Source organism: Anopheles funestus, chromosome 3RL (assembly GCF_943734845.2).
Source record: "Anopheles funestus chromosome 3RL, idAnoFuneDA-416_04, whole genome shotgun sequence".
NCBI lineage: Eukaryota > Metazoa > Arthropoda > Insecta > Diptera > Culicidae > Anopheles > Anopheles funestus.
The window spans coordinates 15,132,364-15,153,993 of record NC_064599.1 but is presented as its reverse complement, the minus strand read 5'-3'; the positions used below and the strand labels follow the sequence as shown (position 1 = coordinate 15,153,993).

Here is a 21,630-nt window from a genome sequence, read left to right as displayed (position 1 = left end):
AAATATCTGGGATTTTGAGATTTTTTTTACAGATTCAAGAAAAATCATACAAAAAAGTCTCTATTCCTTCTATAACATTGAAACATATTTACAAATTGTTATGTTTTCAAATAATTTCATATAGTCATATCACGCACTGCATTCTTTATTCGAAAAATACACTTTCTAAGGACACTTAACCATTTCAATTAAAAAAAAAAACAAAATATACAAAAAAAAAACAAAAGTCTGATAAGAAATGGTTAAACGGCCAGTCGTTTTGTGGCAGATAACTAATAAAGACTGATGCTACTGTCCGATAAGACCAGATCGTCGACCAGAAATACGCGTTTGCCGTCCAAATACCTTTTACTTTGCACCTGCAGATAAATACTTCCGACAATAAAGAAACTGCGTGTAACGTTCTCCGTGTGGTTTACCTAAGCTCACCTTCACCTTCACGGCACTTTGCAACAAATCAGGGAAGAGCAAAATACAAAAAAAAGGTCAATAAACAACCGCGTTCAACCGAGACCGATTGATGAAGCCATTGCGAAGTTCAATAAAACCAATCAATTGCCGCAATAAAACTTCTTGTATCTACTTCGCGTTAAGAAGCATAAAGAAATTATTGTGAATCGCCGAAGGATGGATGGAGGGAGAGGGGTTGGATCGCCCCGCATATGAGGGGGGGGGGGGGGAACGGTTTCACTTTCCACAATAAACTGTCCAGACAGCTGTGTGGCATAGCTTCTAATGTTTTGTGAAGAACCGTCTTTAATGTGAGAATTAACCTATACCATCCACTTGCCGATAGCGGCTACAATAAACGATATGTACTGGAAGAAGGAGCCTACAAACATGTCGGTGTCTGTCAGCGAGTCAAGAACAACATTCACTCGATCATTGTTAACCGTCTACCCGTCTTTTTTCGTAACAGGAAGCCAGAGCGCTGCAAGAAAGAAAGTGAAATGGGCCCCACTAATGTCATCAGCCTCGAGCGCCACTGACATTTCCCCCGGGCAGGGGGGTGCGCGTGGTTTGCCCGGCTCAAGCGAAGTCGTCCTCACTCGGCAGCAGTATGCGAATGTGATTAATGTGTCTATAGGTTTAATTGATAGAGCGAGAGCACTGGAAAGCAAACGACAAGTGACGCCATCGCTCCGTATGGCCATCTTTGGCCCGCAAGATATTAGTCAACAGGCGACCCATTGCAAGTGCACTTTCCCCTTTGGCATAACCGGCAGACCAAGCAAATGTGTAAGAGAATGTGTGCCATTAGATAGGTAATTACTCATTGCATTGCACTTGAGGCTTACCGTCAAGTTGACTCATGTAGGATAGTTATAAAAAAATATTTGCGGAAAAAATAACAAAATTATTTTTCTTTAAAAAACAAGATAATCTTCTCTTTCTCCCCAAAATGCGCCACCACAGTCCAAAGAGTTTGCCTAATAGAAAACTGGGCGCCAATTTTTCGCTTCCATGCTTCCAAATAATGGTCCACCACTAAAGACGATACGGTCACGATTTTACAAAAAGCCCAAATTAAAACCAATTTAAACCATGCAGAAGAAAACATGTGGGGTGATTTTGTTTCCAACCACGATAGATATCAAAGGCACGTGTTTGGGTAAAAATAAATACAGGAAACCGGCAATAATAAGGCACCGGTATGTTGGGGTTGCTTCCGAAAACGCATCACGTTCAAAGCAGGAGCGCGGAGAAATCAAAAGAAAAACCACATCTAATAATTATGAAGAAAAAAGTGTGACATTTCTAGGAACAAAAAGCGCCAACATCACAAAAGCACAAATAAGCACCGAAGGTATACATACCCCAGCTAATCATCACCCGTCTTCAAAACCTTGGGTGAAAGTATTTCTCGTGTATTACACTTTCCTCCTGGGCATGTGTGTGTCTCCGGCTTTATGCGTTTAAGTTTTTTGTTTGTTTGCTGCTTCCTTTCTGGTTCAGTCGGCAGGCTGAGAAAAAGTGCGGCTTGTTACCGTTGCTAACTAGCTATTGCAAAAGCCAAAAGGCGAACACAATAACAACAGCAGCAGCAAAAAAACAACGATCAAATAAAACGGGAAACAATACGAAGGCAAACAACATCAAAGCGCTACCACCACTAGGAGTTTACTTCACGCTGACGCATGTCCCTAATTCGCATGCTCAGGCGTGCGCACCATCTCCCGAAGTTTAAGAAACTGCATTCCAGTGAGTTGTTTGGTTCGTTCCGGTGGTTCGCGATCACAATTTTAAACGCATCAACTTCTTTTTTTCTATTTCATTCAATTTTTAGATGAGGTACGAAGACAGGTAATACGTCCAATTTAAGCTTATTGAAAAACTTTTCATATAGCAAATAGGAAAGGTATTTAAGATTAAGAATTGAATAGCCCAGGAAACTACAGGAAAATTCTACCTTTACCTCATTAGGTCAAAACATATGCGCAATGTTTTATAAGAAACAGTTCATGAAAATAGTCATCAATTCTTGTATGAAAGAGTGACTTCATTTGCAGGACTAGGACCAGGAGATAATAACTAAGCCTTGAATGGTTGAAAGGTTCTGCACAAGATTGTCAAAATCAGAAAATTGTATTCCGAGTTGTCGACAATATCTGTCATATATTTATAGTTTAAAGTTCTGAAACTAACTTAACTCCATCATATACTTCGTCTATTTAAAGTATTGACTGTTTCGAAAAAAATGTGCAATTCTTGGGTTAAGTTTTACCAAAAATTATTCGGTTATGGTGTTATAAAAAACGCTCCTCTCCCCATTGAATATTTCACCAATAAACATAACATCATCAACACAACAAATTCGTGCCCAGAAGCCAAGTTCAGCGCCGTTGAAAAAACGTGTCTCTATTTAGACATCCATTCCCCCCAATATTCTCTCAGCGGAATCGCTCTAAAGCAGGCGATGACGACACGTTGGCCTTTTGAACCGTACCGCCATACCACCAGTTAGGGCGAAACTAAACTCGGCGACAAATTAATTTCGTGCCTCACAATTTGCACTAATTCATTTTCGTTTTGCGTGCACTTTCGCCCAGTAACGGTAGTGGAGCACAAGCACGAAATGTGTCCAGGGAAAGAAAGAACAAGTGGTGCTTGGTCACGATTCGATAAGCCACAGAGTGGTGTGGTGCGCGAACCGACGACAACATTCGGCAGCGACAGGCAATACTCAAGATTATTTCCTGCTTGTCAAAATTTTATACTTTATTATCGCCCACGTTTTTAATTCCAGACCTGGAACGAATATCCGGCAAAGCGACCCGCTAGTCAAACCACATGTCACACACAGTGTTCCCTAATCTTGAGGCACCGCGATCCAGGCATACTTTTCGCAAGAAATTCTCCTCCGTCCCGAAAGTCAGGCACAATTGAAGCGAACGATCCCACGCGGCATGGAAAAGATTCTGTAACTATTTATGTTTACAACAACATCCCGGTATATCTTGATGTTCAATGGTGTCAACAACATGGGACATGCACGAAACATTAGCTGATGTGTGGAGAAAAAAAAAAACACTTTTATTTACAACATTTATTAATTTATTGCGCTCATCTTTTCGTACCGTGAAAAGTTCCCTCAGCACCCAGAACGCAGTGCGCAAGATGTTCCTTTATTAAGACCAGTAGAGGTTGTCCATATTATACAAATCCTTTCCTCTTCCGCCTAAACGCAACAGAACAAAGCAACTAATTCTTCACACTTTTACAGTTCTTCCGCTACACAACCACCGTGCTGTATGTCCAGTTTCGGAAGGTACGAACCAGGTCTGATAAAAAGGCACGTGATGAAAAATGCAAACCATACATCGTATGAAAATGAAACTCCACGATCACCGTAAACCATGACGGAGTCCCCCAACGCCATCGACAAATCGTGGCCGAAAATATAAAGCCGCACTTTGATCTACGCGTCTTCTCCATAAAAGCCAACGATGACAGTGTCGAAACTTATTTTATTCAAATTACTCCCACCCGGGTGACCGGGTGCCGGAAGAAGAGTGTGCTTATTTTTATGAGACACTTTACGCCGCGGGATAAAGATAACCTGAGTAGCTACTTGAATGGATCATTTTAACGCCGGCTCGACGCACGCAAACAGCGTGACTTCCATACGTTACATCCTTAAAGAAATTATTTGGAAGTTGCACAATCACTGTGTACTCTACCGTTTTGCGCTCCAAGTGCAATGATGAATAAAAAGGGGGATTTAGGACATAAATTTCAACCTTATTCCTAACGAAACGATACATAAATATGGACATTTAATTAATCCAGATCGTAAAGAATGGTCAGTATTTACATTCTTCCCACCTACGATAGTCTCATCATCACCATCGCCACCTGTGGGAAGCGTTGGAAATGATTCCTTCCAACAGTGCCGACTCATACCTGACCAGGTGCACACCAAACTTACGCACAAATGGGACAAACTAATTCACATCCATTGGAGGCAATTTATTATGATATTACAACCTACCCATTGTCACCTTTTAGGTTCTCGCACGAAAACGTTTGATTCAATTGCCACCAACGATTCCGGAGATATATCCCGCACATGTGCGCCACCATCACCTTCTCACGTTGAAACCATCTCACGTTGATCCTGTCTGTCAGCGGGGAGCACTGATCGCTTTCCAACAGCCACCCAAAAAGCTTACGGAGTATTGCATCTTAGATCATAAACCTGCCCGGAGGCGTTACTGTCGACCGTGCGCAAATAATATAAGCAGAAAAGACTGTGTGCGAGAGTTGGAAGGAAATAAGAATTGGTGTTCCATAGTGATGCCCACCCAAAGCACAACAACCGGGTGATGATGACGAAGGGTGATTGCGATCGCAACCAGCTAGAAACCCCTGTAATCCCCTGTCTGAACATTTAGCGAACGATTCCCGACGAACTATTCCACCAAACTGACTAGTAGAGACCACGAGGGACGAAAACAATGGGAGAAAGGGTGTTCCAAATGTAGAAAAAAAATCAATCCGCTTAGTCACACCTTGCAGCACCAGCCGCGATCGAGACTTTAACCGTTTCCCAGCTAATGACGTCGTTTGCAAGTACCCCGCGCCATTTTGCACAGCCTCAGAATCCACGGGTTAATCCCCTTCGCTTTATGTTTTTGCTTTATTTCCTTTACCCTGGTAGCACTCATCATACTTCCCTCCTGTCCTGTGCCTCTTTCAACATGTCACAGCAGACGAAAGGCACCATACACTCCCGCGGAAGCTTGTCGTCGTCTTCCGCCCACCTGGGGATGGCAGACTCACACACAGCCAATGCGGGTGGGAGAGCTCATCGTAAACCCAGACTTCAAATATGATTGAGTTAAGATTCGCCAAACAGACAACGCATTCTGCAAAACTTGGAATTATTTTTCTCGAAGCACATAACAGCGAATGTGATTTTAATTGCCACACTTGGGATATGGTTCAAATAAAAAAATCTCTTATCAACAACAATGTTCGCGTAGTTGAATCGTTAACTTTTATTGCCCATCCATGTTGGCCTGACCGACTGCTGGGTCATTTCAGCAAATTTCGCGCAAAGACAAATCTCTCACACTTCTTCACGTCAGAATGAATAATTAAGCTATTATTAGCGAGTAAGCACCGGCAGGCTGGTGCAAAAGAACGCATACATATTGCCGGCCAAAAACCAAAGACTCATTACAGAACTCTGGTCGTGCTCTATATACACTCTGTATCTCCAACGTCCGAGACTGCCACCACAACGGCGCCGGGTGTATGAAGCAGAATCGATTACATCAGAGTGATAAACACAGCTGCTGCTGCTACATTCCCTCAATTCCTGTGGGAACCCAGTGCACTTCGCTCACCATTTCAGTATGTAAAACTGACGTTGAAATTAATGCAGTATTGCAGAAATAATGAATCCCTTGGAATTGAAGTAACTCCTTGTTAAACAGAAATATCCATTCATATGTGAAATAGTGAGGTTGAGGTTTAATATGGTAATTGATGCATCCAAAATATCAAGTACTTTATTACCACAGGGAACTCCCCAAAAGTGCCTAAACGGTAATATCTATGAATAGAGTAGAAAGATCCTTGGCACCAACATAATCATACTAATTCTGGACACACATTGCGTGACTTGTTCTACAAATAATAACTTTACTCAAAACCAGTGCCATGCTGCACCCCAACTAGGTCTGTGTGACATAACATGCGTTACCACAGCAGTTTCGACTGTTTGTCCAGTCAGTATCAAACCATCACTATCGGAAATCAAACATGTTCCGACGTCTAACGAACACGATAATGCAGCGGCAAAACTATCGTGCCGGGTCGTGCGACTACACCGTAATGCCGCTCGGCCTTCAGCTGCTGGAATACTCTGGACTTTGGGGAGATCCAAAGCGTAAGCGCTCCTTCGCGCTAATGCTGATCGGTACGATTCTGCTGCTAATCGTACCGAAGGTGGTGCTCGGCACGGGCAGTGACAGCTTCGATTCGATCGCACGCAGCACGGCCGAGTTCATCTTCTGCTACAACAATTATCTCATGATGGCAATCTTTGCCATACAGCGGAAACCGTTCGAGCAGCTGATCGGTACCGTCCAGCAGCTGTTTGATAAGTGTAAGTGTAGTGGCCTCTCAATACATCCCGGCCAAGAAACAAACCACTAATACCGATGGTTGTTTGTACATAGATCGAATGCACCAGTACGCGGCTGCCAGTGACTATGTGGTGTTCGTCAATCGACAAATAATGCGCTACAGCCTACTGTACATCGCCGTGCAGGGCGTGTACTTCCTTATTTTCAATTTATTACCAGCGTTTGTGACGTACCATGCGTACTTCTCATCGAACGGTTCGGCCACGGTTGAGTTTCTGCTGCCAGTGGAGTCTCGATTCTTCTTCATGGACATACGTCATAGTATAAGGGATTACACCATCTTCTCCATCGTGGCGTGTCCAGCATTTCTCTTTACTGCGTATTTAACCGTAGTGAAGGGATTAGTCTTTATCGGCATCATCGTTTATAATACGCTGCAGTATCAGCTCGTTTCGAAATCTATCCAGGAGCTGAAGTCGCTCGACCCATCCACGGCCCAATTTCGTCGGCTTTTGACCGACATCATTGACCAGCACGGTGTCGCAACCAAATGTACTAAACTTCTTGACAGTGTGCTCAATTTAATGCTACTGGTACAGTTTACCAACACTGTCCTTATGTGCTGTCTGTTCCTGTTCTATATATCAAAAGTATGCTCTTCCTCAACTATCTATAGGAGATCTCTTTTTGGGGGGACATTCTTTAATATTTTCCAAAACTTTTTCTTAGAACATCAACTCGGATGCAGTGAATGTGTTACTTCTGTTTTTGGCGCTAACTGTGGAAAATTTATGCTTCTCATACTTTGGTAACAGATTATCGACCGAGGTTTGTATACGCGGTAGAAAGATCTTTCTCTTGGGAATATCTTTAACAGAAATTACTTGCAGAACCTTTCCGTTGCCGTTACGATTTATAATACAGCCTGGTACAATTACCCGGCGACATTGCAGAAAGAGTTTCACCAGATGATTCGCCATGCTTACATACCACGGGGAATAACGGTTGGGAAGTTCTACATCGTGGATATGGCTTCATTTGGGCAAGTTAGTACATGGCAAAAGCGTTTTTGTTCTAAACGATTAATATTGGATTTACATATTTATTCTTCATTCCTAACATTTAGCTTTTGAAAATGATTTTCTCATACTATCTTATTCTTAAAGAATTATTTTAGAGCTAGGAAAACAAAATAATATTTAACCCCTATCTTGTCTTTTAATTTATGGACGTTTGTCTGTCATTAAGCGTTCAAATGTCAACCACTAATCATAATTCGTTCCTCGTATACATAATTAATATTGCTATCATAGCAGTTCAGAGCAATTGCCACAACATGCCTCGTAAATGTAGGTTTCAATATGACAATTTGTTTGGTGTAATAATACTTGAGGGAAGGCAAACGCCCCTCTCATTAGTAGCGTATCAGGCGATACCTACCCGAAATCAAACGGGGGCTTCAAAATGAAGACATTTTAGTAGAAACAGTAAGCTGTCGTACGTAAGCCACTACATACACTTCAAAAAATGGCAAAATTCCTAACCCGTACTGCAGCGGATAACTTTTGCGTGATGCCGTACAATTTACGAGTTTTTGCCATCCTCGGTCTTTGGGGTGATCGACGAAAGTTGTACCGTTTGTTTGTGGTGCTGCTGGTGTCGTTCGTGGTCATCATCATCCCAAAACCGCTGCGCATTTCCGACCGGCATCCGTTCGAGTCGATTGTACGAAGCGTAGCCGAGCTTATCTTTGCCGCGCTCTGCTACCTGACGATCATCATCCTGGCCATCAAATCGGAACCGTTCCGGCAGGTGATTCTAAAGCTGGAGCAGGCGTTGTCGCTCTGTACGTGTCGTGGAGCAATCTTGCTCATCCACCATCCAACCGGGTATGCCATTCTAAATGCATTCTCTTTCCGGTAATTCGCAGTTCGGGATCAAAACGATCGGTGTAGCGAGCTGATCGTCGAAGTAAATGCCAACATTCATCGGTTTAGTTTGGGTTATGCCAAGCTGCACCTGTTGTACGTACTGCTGTTCAATGTGGGACCGCCGGTCTATAACTATCCGCACTATTACCTACAGTCGACGCTACCGCCAGCCAATCGAACCGTTGAGTTTATGCTCCCACTGATGCAGGACCTGTACGGGCTGGATGTGTGGCATAATATCGCACACTACACCATTTCCTGGCTATCGATCACACCGTGTTGTGCCTTCTTCACGCTCCTGCACTGGTATAAGGGTTCACTGTTTATGCTGATTCGGTATAATACGTTGCTCTACCAACTCGTCAATCAGCTGCTGCAACAGTTCGAGTGTGAGACTGCGGGTGCAAAACTACGGCAAAAACATTTCCAACTACAGCGTATTGTTGAGCTACACTACAGAGCGATCGAATGTACTAAGTTGCTGGATAATATACTTAGTTTAATTTTACTGATCCAGTTCATAGGATGCTTGTTGCTACTCTGTCTCATACTGTTCTATATAACACGCAATCACAACCTGAACGTTATCAATGTTGGTGTGCTGTTCTTTTCCATCTTCATCGACATGATGTGTTTCTCCTACCTCGGTAATCAACTTACGGAGGAGGTATGAGCGTATTACCCTTTCTGTGTACATAATTTAAAAAAAAGGCTTTTTACCTTCCTCCTGCAGAACGACACCATTAGCAATTCTGCTTTTAACTGCGCCTGGTATGAAGAGCCGATCGTGATACGGAAATATTTTCTACGCATCATCCTTCAGGCACACCGCAAGGCAACGATAACGGCGGGCAAGTTCTATAGTGTTAATATTGAGACATTTGCGAAAGTAAGTAGTAGCGCACCGTTTAGTACAAATAGTACACGCATACGATCAAGCTTCGACAATCTAATTGCAGCTTATTCAGACGTCCTATACCTACTACATGATAATGAAGGAACTGTTCTAAGGCAACTTTGTCGCAGCACCGCATGAACCTTCGGTTGTCAGTGTACGAGAGCGTTGTGACAGACATTAGACATTGTAGAATTCTATCTAGAAGTTATGCTTAAAGTGTAATCAAAATGAAGGACGCATTAGTAACTTAACATGTTCAACGATTCTTTGTGTCTAGTGTCTAAATAAAAAAGAACTCCCCACCAATAGGTCGTAATGTACAAGATCACAATCGTGTGGTATAAACGGTGTCACTAGTATAATCATCCACTCCACTAATCAAACAGTTGATAAATGATGGTAAATGGTGAGGAACAATTCTTCTCGTTTACCGCACACTAAGCACGGCGAGGTGGCACGACGGAGAATATGCACGTGTCTTTGCACGCCCACACGAACGGCCGGTGATGAGGGGTTTGATAAATTTATTTACCGATCGACAACCTCAAGAATTCGGTCCGGAATTTCCACGTGGGTTGAACAACCTGGCAATACCAGCACCGTAAATACACGTTGTCCACGCAACCGTGCAATGTATTTTTTTTCCTCTCCCAAGAAAAATCACCAGCCCCTACACGGGAAAGTCTATGTGTCACTCGTCTAAATTAGATCACAAAACCCGTGGTGATCATACGAGAAAATTTCAATTTTACCACCGAAGGAAATGGTGTGATTTGGGGGGAAAAAAATTCTAGGAATGTTCACCCTGTATACATTTGCCCACATCGCCATCATGCTCTTCTTCTTCATGCGGTATTTGGTCGGTGGAATTGTCTGCACAAGTTCGATTAAATTTAACCACCGATCGCGTAAACAAGCGTATGGATAATTTTTCTTTCTCACCTCACCTCAACTTCAACACAAAAAAGACACACGGCAATAATAACCCACAGTGTCCCAAGGAAGAAAAAAAAACCCCGCGCGTTCCAGAATTATCTTACTTCAAATAGCCATCACGTGCGTCGAGTAATGGAAAATTCGGGAGTTTGTGGAAGTTCTGGTAACAGGCGTAACAAAAAACCACCATCCTTCACACAACATCCATTTGCGTGTTTCTGCCAACGGTGGAACGCTTTTTCCCACCGATTTGTCTGCCCGAGGGCAATACAGACGTAGCGCAACCCGGCAGACGATACCGTTTTCCTCGCAGATCTATTTCAATCGAATTTTCCTCTGCCGAATGTCGAAACCGGCGTGCGTCATCATTCGCCGAATGGGAAATGGAGAATCTGGAGCGAAACCGATTATGGCCATCCTCGATGGTTTTTCATTTCCCATGGGAGAAAGGCACGATCTTCGGACAAATAAGGAGAAGGAAGGTGATGGAGGAAGATAAGCGGGAGTAAATTCTCCTATCGTTTAAAACGTTTTCCAATCGCTTATTGAAGCTCTGGCCATTAGTTGAGACTCTTGGTATGGGGCATATGTTTTTGAGTAATTTAGACATAAATTCCATCCCTACGCCAATCAGACTTATGTTGAGGAAGTATAGTCTAACGTGCTACCACTTTGGTATTAATTTAAAACTCGAAATAAAATAAATTTTCTACAAAACATTTTATGAAACTCGCAAAAACAGAAGTCCTATTTATGGTACGTTTGACAAGGAATTTCTTGAGAAATTAAAAGTCGTTAAAATCTTGGATCCTTTTTCAACCATTTGTTTTCAATTCATTCGTACTCCTCCTTGTCGGCCATATAATTTCACTTTTCATTCGATCCGGCGTGGTTCGGCCATCTGCAAGATTTCCTCAGGCTTACAACCACCGTCCCCAACATCCTTCTCTTTTTCATCATTGCTAGAGAATAGAAGTGCAAATTACCGATCCTAACCGTACCGTGTCAAGACAACTGTGAGTCTGACGAGAAACCGCGCATCAGACCATTGACGACAAACGAGGGAAACACGCAGCAGCAGCAGCAGCAGCAGAATGATCTTTGCTACTCACTGCTCTGTTGCTTTCCGCTCGAGGTATTTTTAGAAGCTCTTGCCAACCGACCCACAACTAGACTCCGGCACGGGTACGTACCAGAGGTACGCACACGCAACCAGACGTACCGGGTCCGGTGGAGGATCGTTTTTTTTTTGTTGGGAAGGACGAGGGCGGTGGGCAACAATGACAGCGATGACTGCTGCAACCATCAGCCCCAGATGATGGTGGTCGTGGTAGCGCACGCACCATGATCGAGTGTAGTAGTACTACTTAGCTTAGGGGAGGTGGCACTAGTGGTGGTGCTACTAGAAGGAACTCTCTAGCAGCATCTACCAAAAACCGGCGTTCTGACGTAGCAGGCCTGCTCGAAGATATCGATCGCGCTCGCGCTTATTGTAAACCGCAGACAACTCCGGTTTGTGATGAAAGATTTTGTGCCGCTAGCGGTGGTGAAGCGTAATTATGGGTCTGTTTTGTTCGACGCTTCAGAGTGTGTGTGTGTCCCTTCGGAAATCGAACACCGGCGTCGCAACGGAAATGGACCAGAAATCTCTAGCCTACTACCGTGTCTAGTGTGTACGAGAACGCAAACCGCTCTAGACCGTGGTACGTCGATAATTTAGAACAAAATGGCAGCTAAGTGACGAACGACGGACAGAGGATAGTGTACGCGCGTACACGCGATCCGAAGATCTCCTGGGTCAATCGGTTGGCCTTACGATCGTTGTTGTTCTGGCTGCATAATGAATCTCTCTTTCTCTCTCTCTCTCTCCTGTGACTTCCTCACGACTTCTAGCTGGTATTTCGCTTTCGCTTTTCGTACCAGAACAGTTGTCAATCAATTGCTTTAATAATTGTTGACGTTAATTAAAGCTTATTAAATTATGTGCGGCACGCAGCGCTTCCCGGTACGGTGTGCGTGTCCAGCGCAGTGACTGTGAAGCAAGGAAGCTTCCGTACTGGATAATTTCCAGAGAGCAAAAAAAAAAGAAAAGAATGTTAATAAACGTATTCTGATGAATGTCATGACACAATTAACGTCAAGTTTCCTAAGTCTCTATAGAGATCATTAGTCGTAGGTCGCTGTTTGCTTAACTTCAGTCTAATTTAGAGCAGAATTTTCATGAAGCAAGCGTACATGTTGATGTTAATCGACGATAAGTTAAATATGGCTTAAATTACAGAAATTTATATGTATAAATTATAATGTCCTCGTGATCGTTATAAAAGCTGTTAATCTCACTGCAACATTGTTTACAGAACAAACCCACAGTTGCATTTACAATGGAACGGAAGCCCACAATTGCACCTTTTTGCATCGCCGCTTACAAACACAAAAGAACCATTAGGCTGCGCGCGTAATGTTTCAATCCACAGAAGAAAAAAACAAAAACAAAAAACACACGTGACACGATCTTGTTTTGAAACGTCTTGTCAGGTCGGATATTCCTATGGCTTCTGCTTCTCACAGCCTCCGAAGCAGTAGCGGATTGCGTAGCGTATCAATCCATTTATTTACGATTTTTTTTGTTGTTTTTCTCTCATTTGGTCAATTTTAATTCAGCGCATGCTACCGAAGCAGTTCCGAGACACAACAATGCTAAACAACAAAAAAAAGGACTCCCCAAAAATGTTTCCATCACACTTCGCTGCGTCTACTGACAGTGCGCAAACAGAAACGAAAACGAAAAATCTCAACAACAGCACCTCATAAGCCGAAAGCAAAAACCACAAAAATGTATGCCAAAGTTAAATAATAATGCATGCAACACACCACTGGGAATAGGGGGCAGCAGTAGGGTTTTGAAGGAGTCACTTGCGCTTGCGTTCTCTACGGTTGCTGTGTATTTGTTCGCGTACCGGTTCGAAGTATATCAAATGACAAGTGAGAGATCGACAAACTGGTAACAGTGCGCGAACGGAGGATGGAAAAGATCAAGCACGGCGCAAGATGACTCCCCTGTTTGCTGCCGTTGCTGCTGGCGACGAATATGCTCGAATGGATCAAAAAACCCTTTCAAGTACACCCGCTGATGACGTCTTTTGGCGAGCAAAAGGGCCTCCCAACAACCGGCACAGGTTACGTGTTCACCCGCGCCCGTTCAAACGATACCCTTTACTGTCCATCCTCTCTAGAACCTCGGATATCCAATGGCGAACGGAGAGGGTGTAAAAGCGATGGATGTACGATGTGATCTACACACACACACACACACAGAAACAGGGAGTGCAGGCAAGATGAAGAGAACCCAGCAACCGCAACTACGAACCGCGAAGGCAAGGTTATGTATGTACGGCATTAAGGGTGAAGCCATTCACCGAAATGCCGGGCTGATTCCACACGCTTGTCTCTCTTCTACTGCAGGTCGATCCTCAACAATACAACCTTCGAGTGTAAAATTACAAAAGTAAGTAAAAACATTTTCGGATCCTTCCAAGTTCGGATTCTACAAAGATTCTAAAGATTCGTGTAGAAGGAGTTTGAGTTTTGTAGATGATTCGTTACACACGATTGTGATTTAGTGGAACTCTTTGAACCTTTTCGCGATACCTAAGATCACAACCCACCGGTATAAACTACTGACCTACAAAGGACTCGGGAAGGGTGTGTTAACCTTCCCCATCCCGGTTACAATGGTCTGGGCAGGAGGGCAATACTTCACTTTATTTTGACAATAATTGTCATACTTAATTAGATAAAGGTACGCGCACGAATGCGTCGGTGCTTGATTCCGTTGTGTCGGGTCCGATGATCAAACGATCAGCACTAGAGACCGGGGGGTTAAGCATGTGTAACCTATGGTACATGGCGAGTACCTACAGTATCTCTACACTCCCAGGAACTACCAGAGCCCGTACATATTACGCTACCTGATTTATATGCGAAAGCCCAACTCCCCGCCCAGGGAGGTGTGGGGGGAGGGAGGGCATCACCTTTCCTACCGACATCTTTCTTTCTTTCCATCGGCAACAATAAAAAGGGGCAACCCAAGAAGACGTCGGAGATCTGTACACACACACACACAGACTCGTACGCAATAATGTCGTCGCAGGCAATACAGCCGATTGCGAAAATGTGCAGAGAAAACGCGACGAGAGAAGCCATTGTAGCTACCCTTCCTGCCACTTCTTGAGGGTTTCCTGTACACTTCTTCCTTTTTGCTATCCATCCGTGTATGCATGTGCGTATGTGCGCCACAGCAAAAATGGCGAATAAATCACCTTCCTAACTACGCGCGCGCCACCACCAACAACCCTGACACCTTAATGGATATATTGGAGGGCTGGAAGGTTTCTCTCTCTTCTTCACGCTTTCCAGATCTTGTCCCGAGCGAAAGCATGGAGACTACGAGGTGGAAGGAATTTGGTGATCGCGTAGACAGTGGCGTGGTGCTCGCTCGTTCAGCTCGAGGATGATGAGGTGAGCGGTACTAACCGGGAGCACCGACATCAGGGCACGATGATGTCGTCCTCGAGGTTGTTCTGACCCATTTTCTGTAGCCCGTCCCCCCGTGTATGGTGTGTGATGCTGGATCAACCGTGCGCCAAACAGGAATTGAATTGTAGCAGTTGAGATTGATACGCGCAGTATCGACCCAAAGCACAACGAATGTTTTGAGGATATTGGATGAGCAATTGGCGAAAAGTTGAGGTGTGATCATTTCCTGTCAATTATTTTTCTATCAAAAGAAAGACGCACGATATTTCCGAGACAATTGTACAAAATCTGAGCAAAGGCATCAAGACACAACCAATGGACACATACGCAAGCGTATTGCATTAAATGGCAGAGGCGAAAACCGCACCCCACACTCTGACATTGCAGCAGTACAAAACCACCCAACGCAGAGACTGCTTTAGGTGCTGCTGGGTGGGGGCAAGGGCACTAGTGTTGAAATGATGCAAAATGAGAGTTTTATTAGCTAATTACGCCACCGCAGTTCTGCACCAACAAGCCAGAGGGATGCCCGGTACCCCGTGGAAGGTGGAAGAAATTCAGCTTGGTTTAAGGTGAGACGGTATAAAGCAGATCATCTGCTCTGCTCGCACAAAACCTTCACTGCCTTTTCATCCATAAAGATCTCGATAGTGATTCCGGTTGAGGAGCAGATGAGGTCTATAATCAAGCAACTTCCTTAAGGCCGTACACGGGCTAGCTCGTGCTTGATGTTCTTTCTCTCTTCTCTTGCACTTGAAGCATTTTGGGGGAAATAATTGACCACGAGTGTAAGATATCTTAAATCGCTAAGTTGTATGAATTCTTCAGCGGGCGTGGGCCATAAAGTGCAACCAATGTTGAGTACTTACACACCATTACTTCCAGGCAGCAGTAGAGTCTCAGTGGTGTGTGCGCGCGCGCGCGATCTTCATCATGTGGAGCATATACCGAGAACTGATCCCGAAAAGCGCCAAAACGGGTAAATACTTCCGGAGTGCTTTGCGCACACTTCGACTAGGCTAGGGGTGAAACGCACAAAGTTCACCTTCGACGTAATTTACGCTTGGTCGTAACAAATAAAACGAAATTATCGTTGCGAGCGCTACGCCATTCGAAGAAGCAGTAAAATAGGGATGCTGGTTATGTTCGATTTAATTTATCCATTTCACCATCTGCGTGGACGATTAATTTCGTTATTTCAAACTAACCCAGAGCAGTCAGCAATTCGTTAGGAATTTTGTATCAATGTCTATTTCATTGCCTATTTGAAGTTTGATGTTTTTTAACCTTTTAATATCTTCTAATTAGTAAATGTAAGGTCGGGATCAAGGTGAGATAAAGATCTTTGAGGGATATTGATCTATAACGTGGATTACCACCTCAAAATATGAGATCTAGGTTTGTTGAGGAATATTGATCTATAATGTGGATTACCACCTCAAAAGATGAGATCTAGGTTTTTTGAGGGATATTGGTCTATAACGTAAATTACCACCTCAAAATTAGTCCAGTCAGACCTGATTCTTCAATAGGTAGCAATAGGTCGATCCAAAAAAAGCCAAAATATGCAATAGAAAGAAAATATCTTTGTATTGTAAACATTATTTCAAACATACATTTTGGATGCAACTCTATCAACAGCTTTTTACGTCTATTATTTTTCCTCTTTCTTTTCCAGCGATCAATAAAATAAAATGCTTGCGTGATCGCTAATACCATGGACCTAGTTGAGAATGTTCCGAACCCCTTTGTTGACCAACGCGCAAAAACATACAAATTAAAACAAAACAAATCAAATAGAAGGAACACCACAAAGGAAGAATGCACATACGTGTGTGGCTTTACATCGAACTTACCCGACCGTGACGGTAGAGATTCAAACCACGGAAAAAAGAGAGACCCACTAATGCCTTTAGGATTTTCCAGGTGGATTATCATGATACAATATTCCAGCCGGGTGCCTCTGCTCCAGTTGAACTTACCATACTGATACGTGTCAAAATCCCGCCGCACACCACATCTCTTCCAATCTCGTTCTCCCAATGGTGTGTGGCCCACCCCAATACACGAATTACGAAAAGCCATGGGGAGGAAGCGAGAGTTCAATCTGAACCACCATTAACCATTGCAGCCGCATTGTTTTCGAACGAATTGTAACAGTGCGCCGGGGCACGTTGGAAATGGAAACACCATAATCATAGAGCATGGAAATCGGGGGAAACAAGTAAAAAAAACCCCGCACCAGGAACCTCATAAACCACTGGCACCGGTGGCAAGGCGCAAGACGGTTGCAATAACAAACATGCAGTTATAACGGTAGCGCAACAGTGTGTAGCATGGTTACTATGGCGGTAAGGGTGCTGTGCCTGAGCATAAAACAATAATTATGCTGTTGTTACTGCGTTCTACTCCAGCGCGGACACTTGCGTACACGCGGCAAACGAGACCGTTCTCGTTGAAATGGTACGATTGCGAGAGGAGCAAAAAAAAAAGCAAAAAGGTACTGTGTTTTGGTTGGTGTAACCTTTAATGGAGAACCATACAGCAAATGAAGATGTAGAGCAACGCAAGATCAAAGCAGACCAAACTAGCAGAACTATATACACATCGCTGATCGCCCCCGTGATCGCTAACTCGGGCATAAGATGCAATTTTACGACGTGGCCATTATCCTGCGGAAAAAGATGCATCCCAAGTGAAAGCATGAAGCTACAGAAATGGATGGTGTGAAGGGAATATACGTGGAAGGCAGGAAATATGCCAGCGGAATTCAACCGATCGTTATAAACGGATCCAGATGTGTCGATCGTAAAGCGTACAGATCTCCTGGAATTGATCCGATTCCGTCCGCAACCATGTTTACACCATCCCCTTCACTAACTAATCCTACCTTTTTTTATCGATCTTGACCACGGTGTACCACTTGTGTTTGCGTTGCGGTGCGAGCAAACAACGTATCGCTAGATCGGAATCCGGTACGGGAAGTAGACCGCAGCGAAGTATGCGAAACTCTCGCAGCAATCGGCAGAAGGTGTACTTACATAAAATGCGCACGATCATCTCGGGTTTTATTCTAAAGAAGGTCTGGTCTAGATATATTTCTACGCCACACATGCTTCTCATAGTCTTACGCGCCTGAAACAAGCGGCGAAAGCATTTAGTTTTAGTGCATTTAATTTTCGTTTTCCTGTGGTCGCCTACCTTTAGCATTCCTTGGAAGGTATAATAATAACAATTAAGGGCTTTATTATTCTTACGAGTTTATGTGAAAAAGTCGGACTTATTTCTGGGTTTCTTTCGAATAAAACCAAAAATGTGATGATATAGATTTCGATCTCAGATAAAGATGTTTCGCTATTTTTTGAGAATTGCAAAAAGGTTTCCTAAATGTGGGAATTGAGAGAGCTTTTACTAGATTCGACTTCAGGTTGAGAAAATTCCAAAAATTTGGAAAGAGTTTCAGCTCTACAGTGGAGCTCCGATTATCCGGGTATCTTATATCTGGCTGTCCCATTATCCGTGCAGCTCGGAAATGACAGTTCCAAAGGCGAATTGACATATTAGCTGTAAACCGGTGACGGCAAAAAATAAAAGCCTCAATAGGAAATGATACAATTTGCTCAAGCTTGATCAAATAGAACAGATTTATTTTGCAAATGGCACCTAATAATATTAACATTTAGCATTAGAAAAAAAAATCCACCCTTCAAAAACTAACCACTAATATTTATCAATAAAAAGCGTTGTGTATATTATCCGTGATATTGGCTTATCCGGCAGGGGCCGAGTCCCGATGAGAACGGATAACCGACATTTCACTGCATTTCGTTACATTCCAGTTCAACTTGAAAGGAATCCAGAAAAGCTACAAATCCAAAATTAAGCTCAAATCAAAGTTTATTTAAGTAATTAGCAATATTAGACATTCATTAATAATGATCCCGAATAGTATAATGTTTTGATAATAATTCTTTTTTTTTCGAACAATGTACGAAAAAGAGATTGCGATATACACTGGCATTTAGTTGAAAACCATCAGAATATATTTCTTTTTTTTATATTTCGAAAAAAATGTATTGAAATAGTGTACTTTTAACACTTAATAATACTTTTTTTATTTTTAAAAATACATTTTTAAATGTATTTTTTTTAAATACAAAAAATTGTACTTAAAAACAGTATATACAATATACTGATACGAACACCCTATCGCCACTCTATCTACAATAGCCAACACTTAAGTGCTAAAAGTTAATTCGCAATCCATATTTTCTTTACTTGGCTACCATCTGTTTCATACAAGATTAAGTCTTGCTATAATCATTTTGTAACACATATTTACCCAACCATGCGAATACTTTCTCCGGCTGTAATGGGAGTTTGGTTTTGTAAAAACCATTCTCTTACCAAATAACAGCACAAACACGGGTGCTACAATCAATTTTCCTGCACGACACACATAACCAACGTGCACCCGCGCCCGTTTTCTTACCAAACGTTGGGGTAAGAAGCTCAGCGAATGAAGATGGATATAAATAAATTTGAAAATCAATATTGAATCTCCCACCGGATTCAACACACTGGTGCATGAAAATATATATACATTTTCCATCACATCAGCCACTAATTGCATCTTATCAGTGCATCCCCAAAGCGCCATCGCTGGCGCGCATCCCTTCTTGCTACTGACCTGAGGGCGGAGGGCGGTGAATAGGGAGAGAAAAATTGTTTTTTTTTGCCGTTGCACCATACCGTACAAATGTGCAAAACCTGACGTGCATGCAAAATCGTCCGAATGCAACAAATGGCCTCACCATTACCTTCACCATCAGCACATATTATTCGCAAAAGGAAAAAAAAAAATAAAACGCAAACCCACCCCGAAGCCGATCCAGCCAGCCAGCCGGCCATCGAATTATTTTTTATTTTATTTCATCGAATCTCGTAAAGGGTTTTCGCTCGATGGACCGATCATCATGATCATCAAGCAGTAAACGGGCACACCGCGCAGAGCATTAAGGTGAGGAGAGGGAAAGATGTTCGGTCGACAACTTTTGCTTCCCTCCCAAACCAACCCCCGCGTTTTTACATTTACGTTTTTAGCAGCAGGCAAGATGGAGACAGGATTTTAATGCGAATTTTGATATGTGTGCTATGGTTAATTTACGGTGCACCCCCGGTGCACGAAGATGGCCGTCCAGGGCGATCGAATGTGACTTCTTGTTCGCACTGGTTTTTTTTTTGTTGTTGTTTTGTTATTGCTGTTATTTGCTTCCCAACTGTGCCGAATGGTTCAACAGACGCGGACGCGTCGCAAAGCGGTGTACCAAACTGTCAAGCCGAATCGTATCGAAAATATCTCCATGTGCATGCGACCCTACCTTCCCCAATACAAAACCATCCCCAATCACCAAGATTTTGCGCTGGTAGCTTCAAAGGTAGGATATCTTTCAAAAAAAAAAATGAGCATTCGGCAACAAAAATCGTACACATTGAAAGCTTTTACTGCAACACAATCGTTGCCGCCCGCTTGCCAGATTGGTCTTTAAAGAAATTTATGCTTTATTCAATGGCTCAATTCATTCATTCATCGCAACTGACCTTTTACAACCCACAGCGTGCAGGGGGGGTGCGATCGAGCCGCGAAGAAGATGCCGCGCAACCGCGGTGGGAGGGTAAGCCGAGGGTAGAGCACGGCCTACCCCCGCGCTATTGAATGACAGAGGGTGGCTTCACGAACGTGGTTGCATTATAATTCGCTACCTCGCTTGCGCTTTTCACTGATTTTTTTTTTTGCTGTTGTTTTGGTTTTTGTTTTATTACTGATTTCAAGTGAGCGATTCGTCACGAAACTTTATCGATCCCGCCAATAGATGGGTAAAAAAGGCTGTTAAGCATTTGACGTACCAGCGGATCGTTAAAAAAATAATCACTTAATTAGCTATTACTAGCACTGCACGTCTTGCAATTTGCACGCGCCACTGCTTCCAAACATTGCAGTGTTGTATCAAATGTATGCTGGATTTAAAAACTGAATAACTTATACAGTGGAACGTCGATTATCCGGGGTGCTCAGGACTGGACTGATGTCGGTTAATCGACTTTTACGGATAATAGTCCCTTAAATGTCAATGTCACTTATATATCTAAATAAAGCGTATATAGTAACTATATACTATGGTAGCCCTTTTGATGCTAAAAATGATTCTGGATCAAGCAAATTATTATCAAATAACAATTACAGTTTAGAATGTAAAATAAAATCATTTCAAAAATATCGTTTGGTGACGATTTTAATAGTTTTAACCAACCTGACATCTGTACAAATGTTCACCACGGTTTAACAGCTGTCAATTTTCGGCGCACGGTTAATCCACCCCCGGATAATCGACGTTCTACTGTATTTTCGCACAAATAATCTATACAAAATGAAATTTTATTTTTTAATGCATTACTAATATTATTAATATACATCGGGCTGTGGTAAACGGCGCCGGTTCCACCCGACAAGACCTGGTATCAAATCCCATCCGGACCGCCCCCGTAGCAAGGACTGATAATCCGGCTATGTGGTAAAACAAGTCTAGTAAGCTTGAAATAGTCGGCACTGAGCTTACAGGTCGTTAAGCTACGAAGAAGAAGAATATTATTAATCTAACTTTTCCATCTGTGTTAAATTCGATTAATTTTAATTTTATTAATTAATATTTAATTTAAGTTTTCTACATTACGA

At 42.9% G+C, this 21,630-nt stretch overlaps 3 protein-coding genes across 15 annotated transcripts in view; 2 read left to right on the top strand and 1 right to left on the bottom strand.

The window, feature by feature from the left end:
* The window catches only part of LOC125769264 (protein phosphatase 1 regulatory subunit 12A), a 66,880-nt gene that overhangs the window by 40,127 nt on the left and 5,123 nt on the right, over nt 1-21,630 (bottom strand). The gene's annotated exons all lie outside the window — the stretch shown is intronic.
* Nucleotides 5,578-6,789, top strand: LOC125769314 (uncharacterized). Its single transcript, XM_049437985.1, has one exon. The coding sequence runs from the start codon at nt 6,271-6,273 to the stop codon at nt 6,664-6,666; it is 396 nt and encodes a 131-aa protein (XP_049293942.1). The 5' UTR covers nt 5,578-6,270; the 3' UTR covers nt 6,667-6,789.
* Nucleotides 8,702-9,426, top strand: LOC125769311 (uncharacterized). The gene has a single exon (XM_049437982.1). The coding sequence runs from the start codon at nt 8,718-8,720 to the stop codon at nt 9,198-9,200; it is 483 nt and encodes a 160-aa protein (XP_049293939.1). The 5' UTR covers nt 8,702-8,717; the 3' UTR covers nt 9,201-9,426.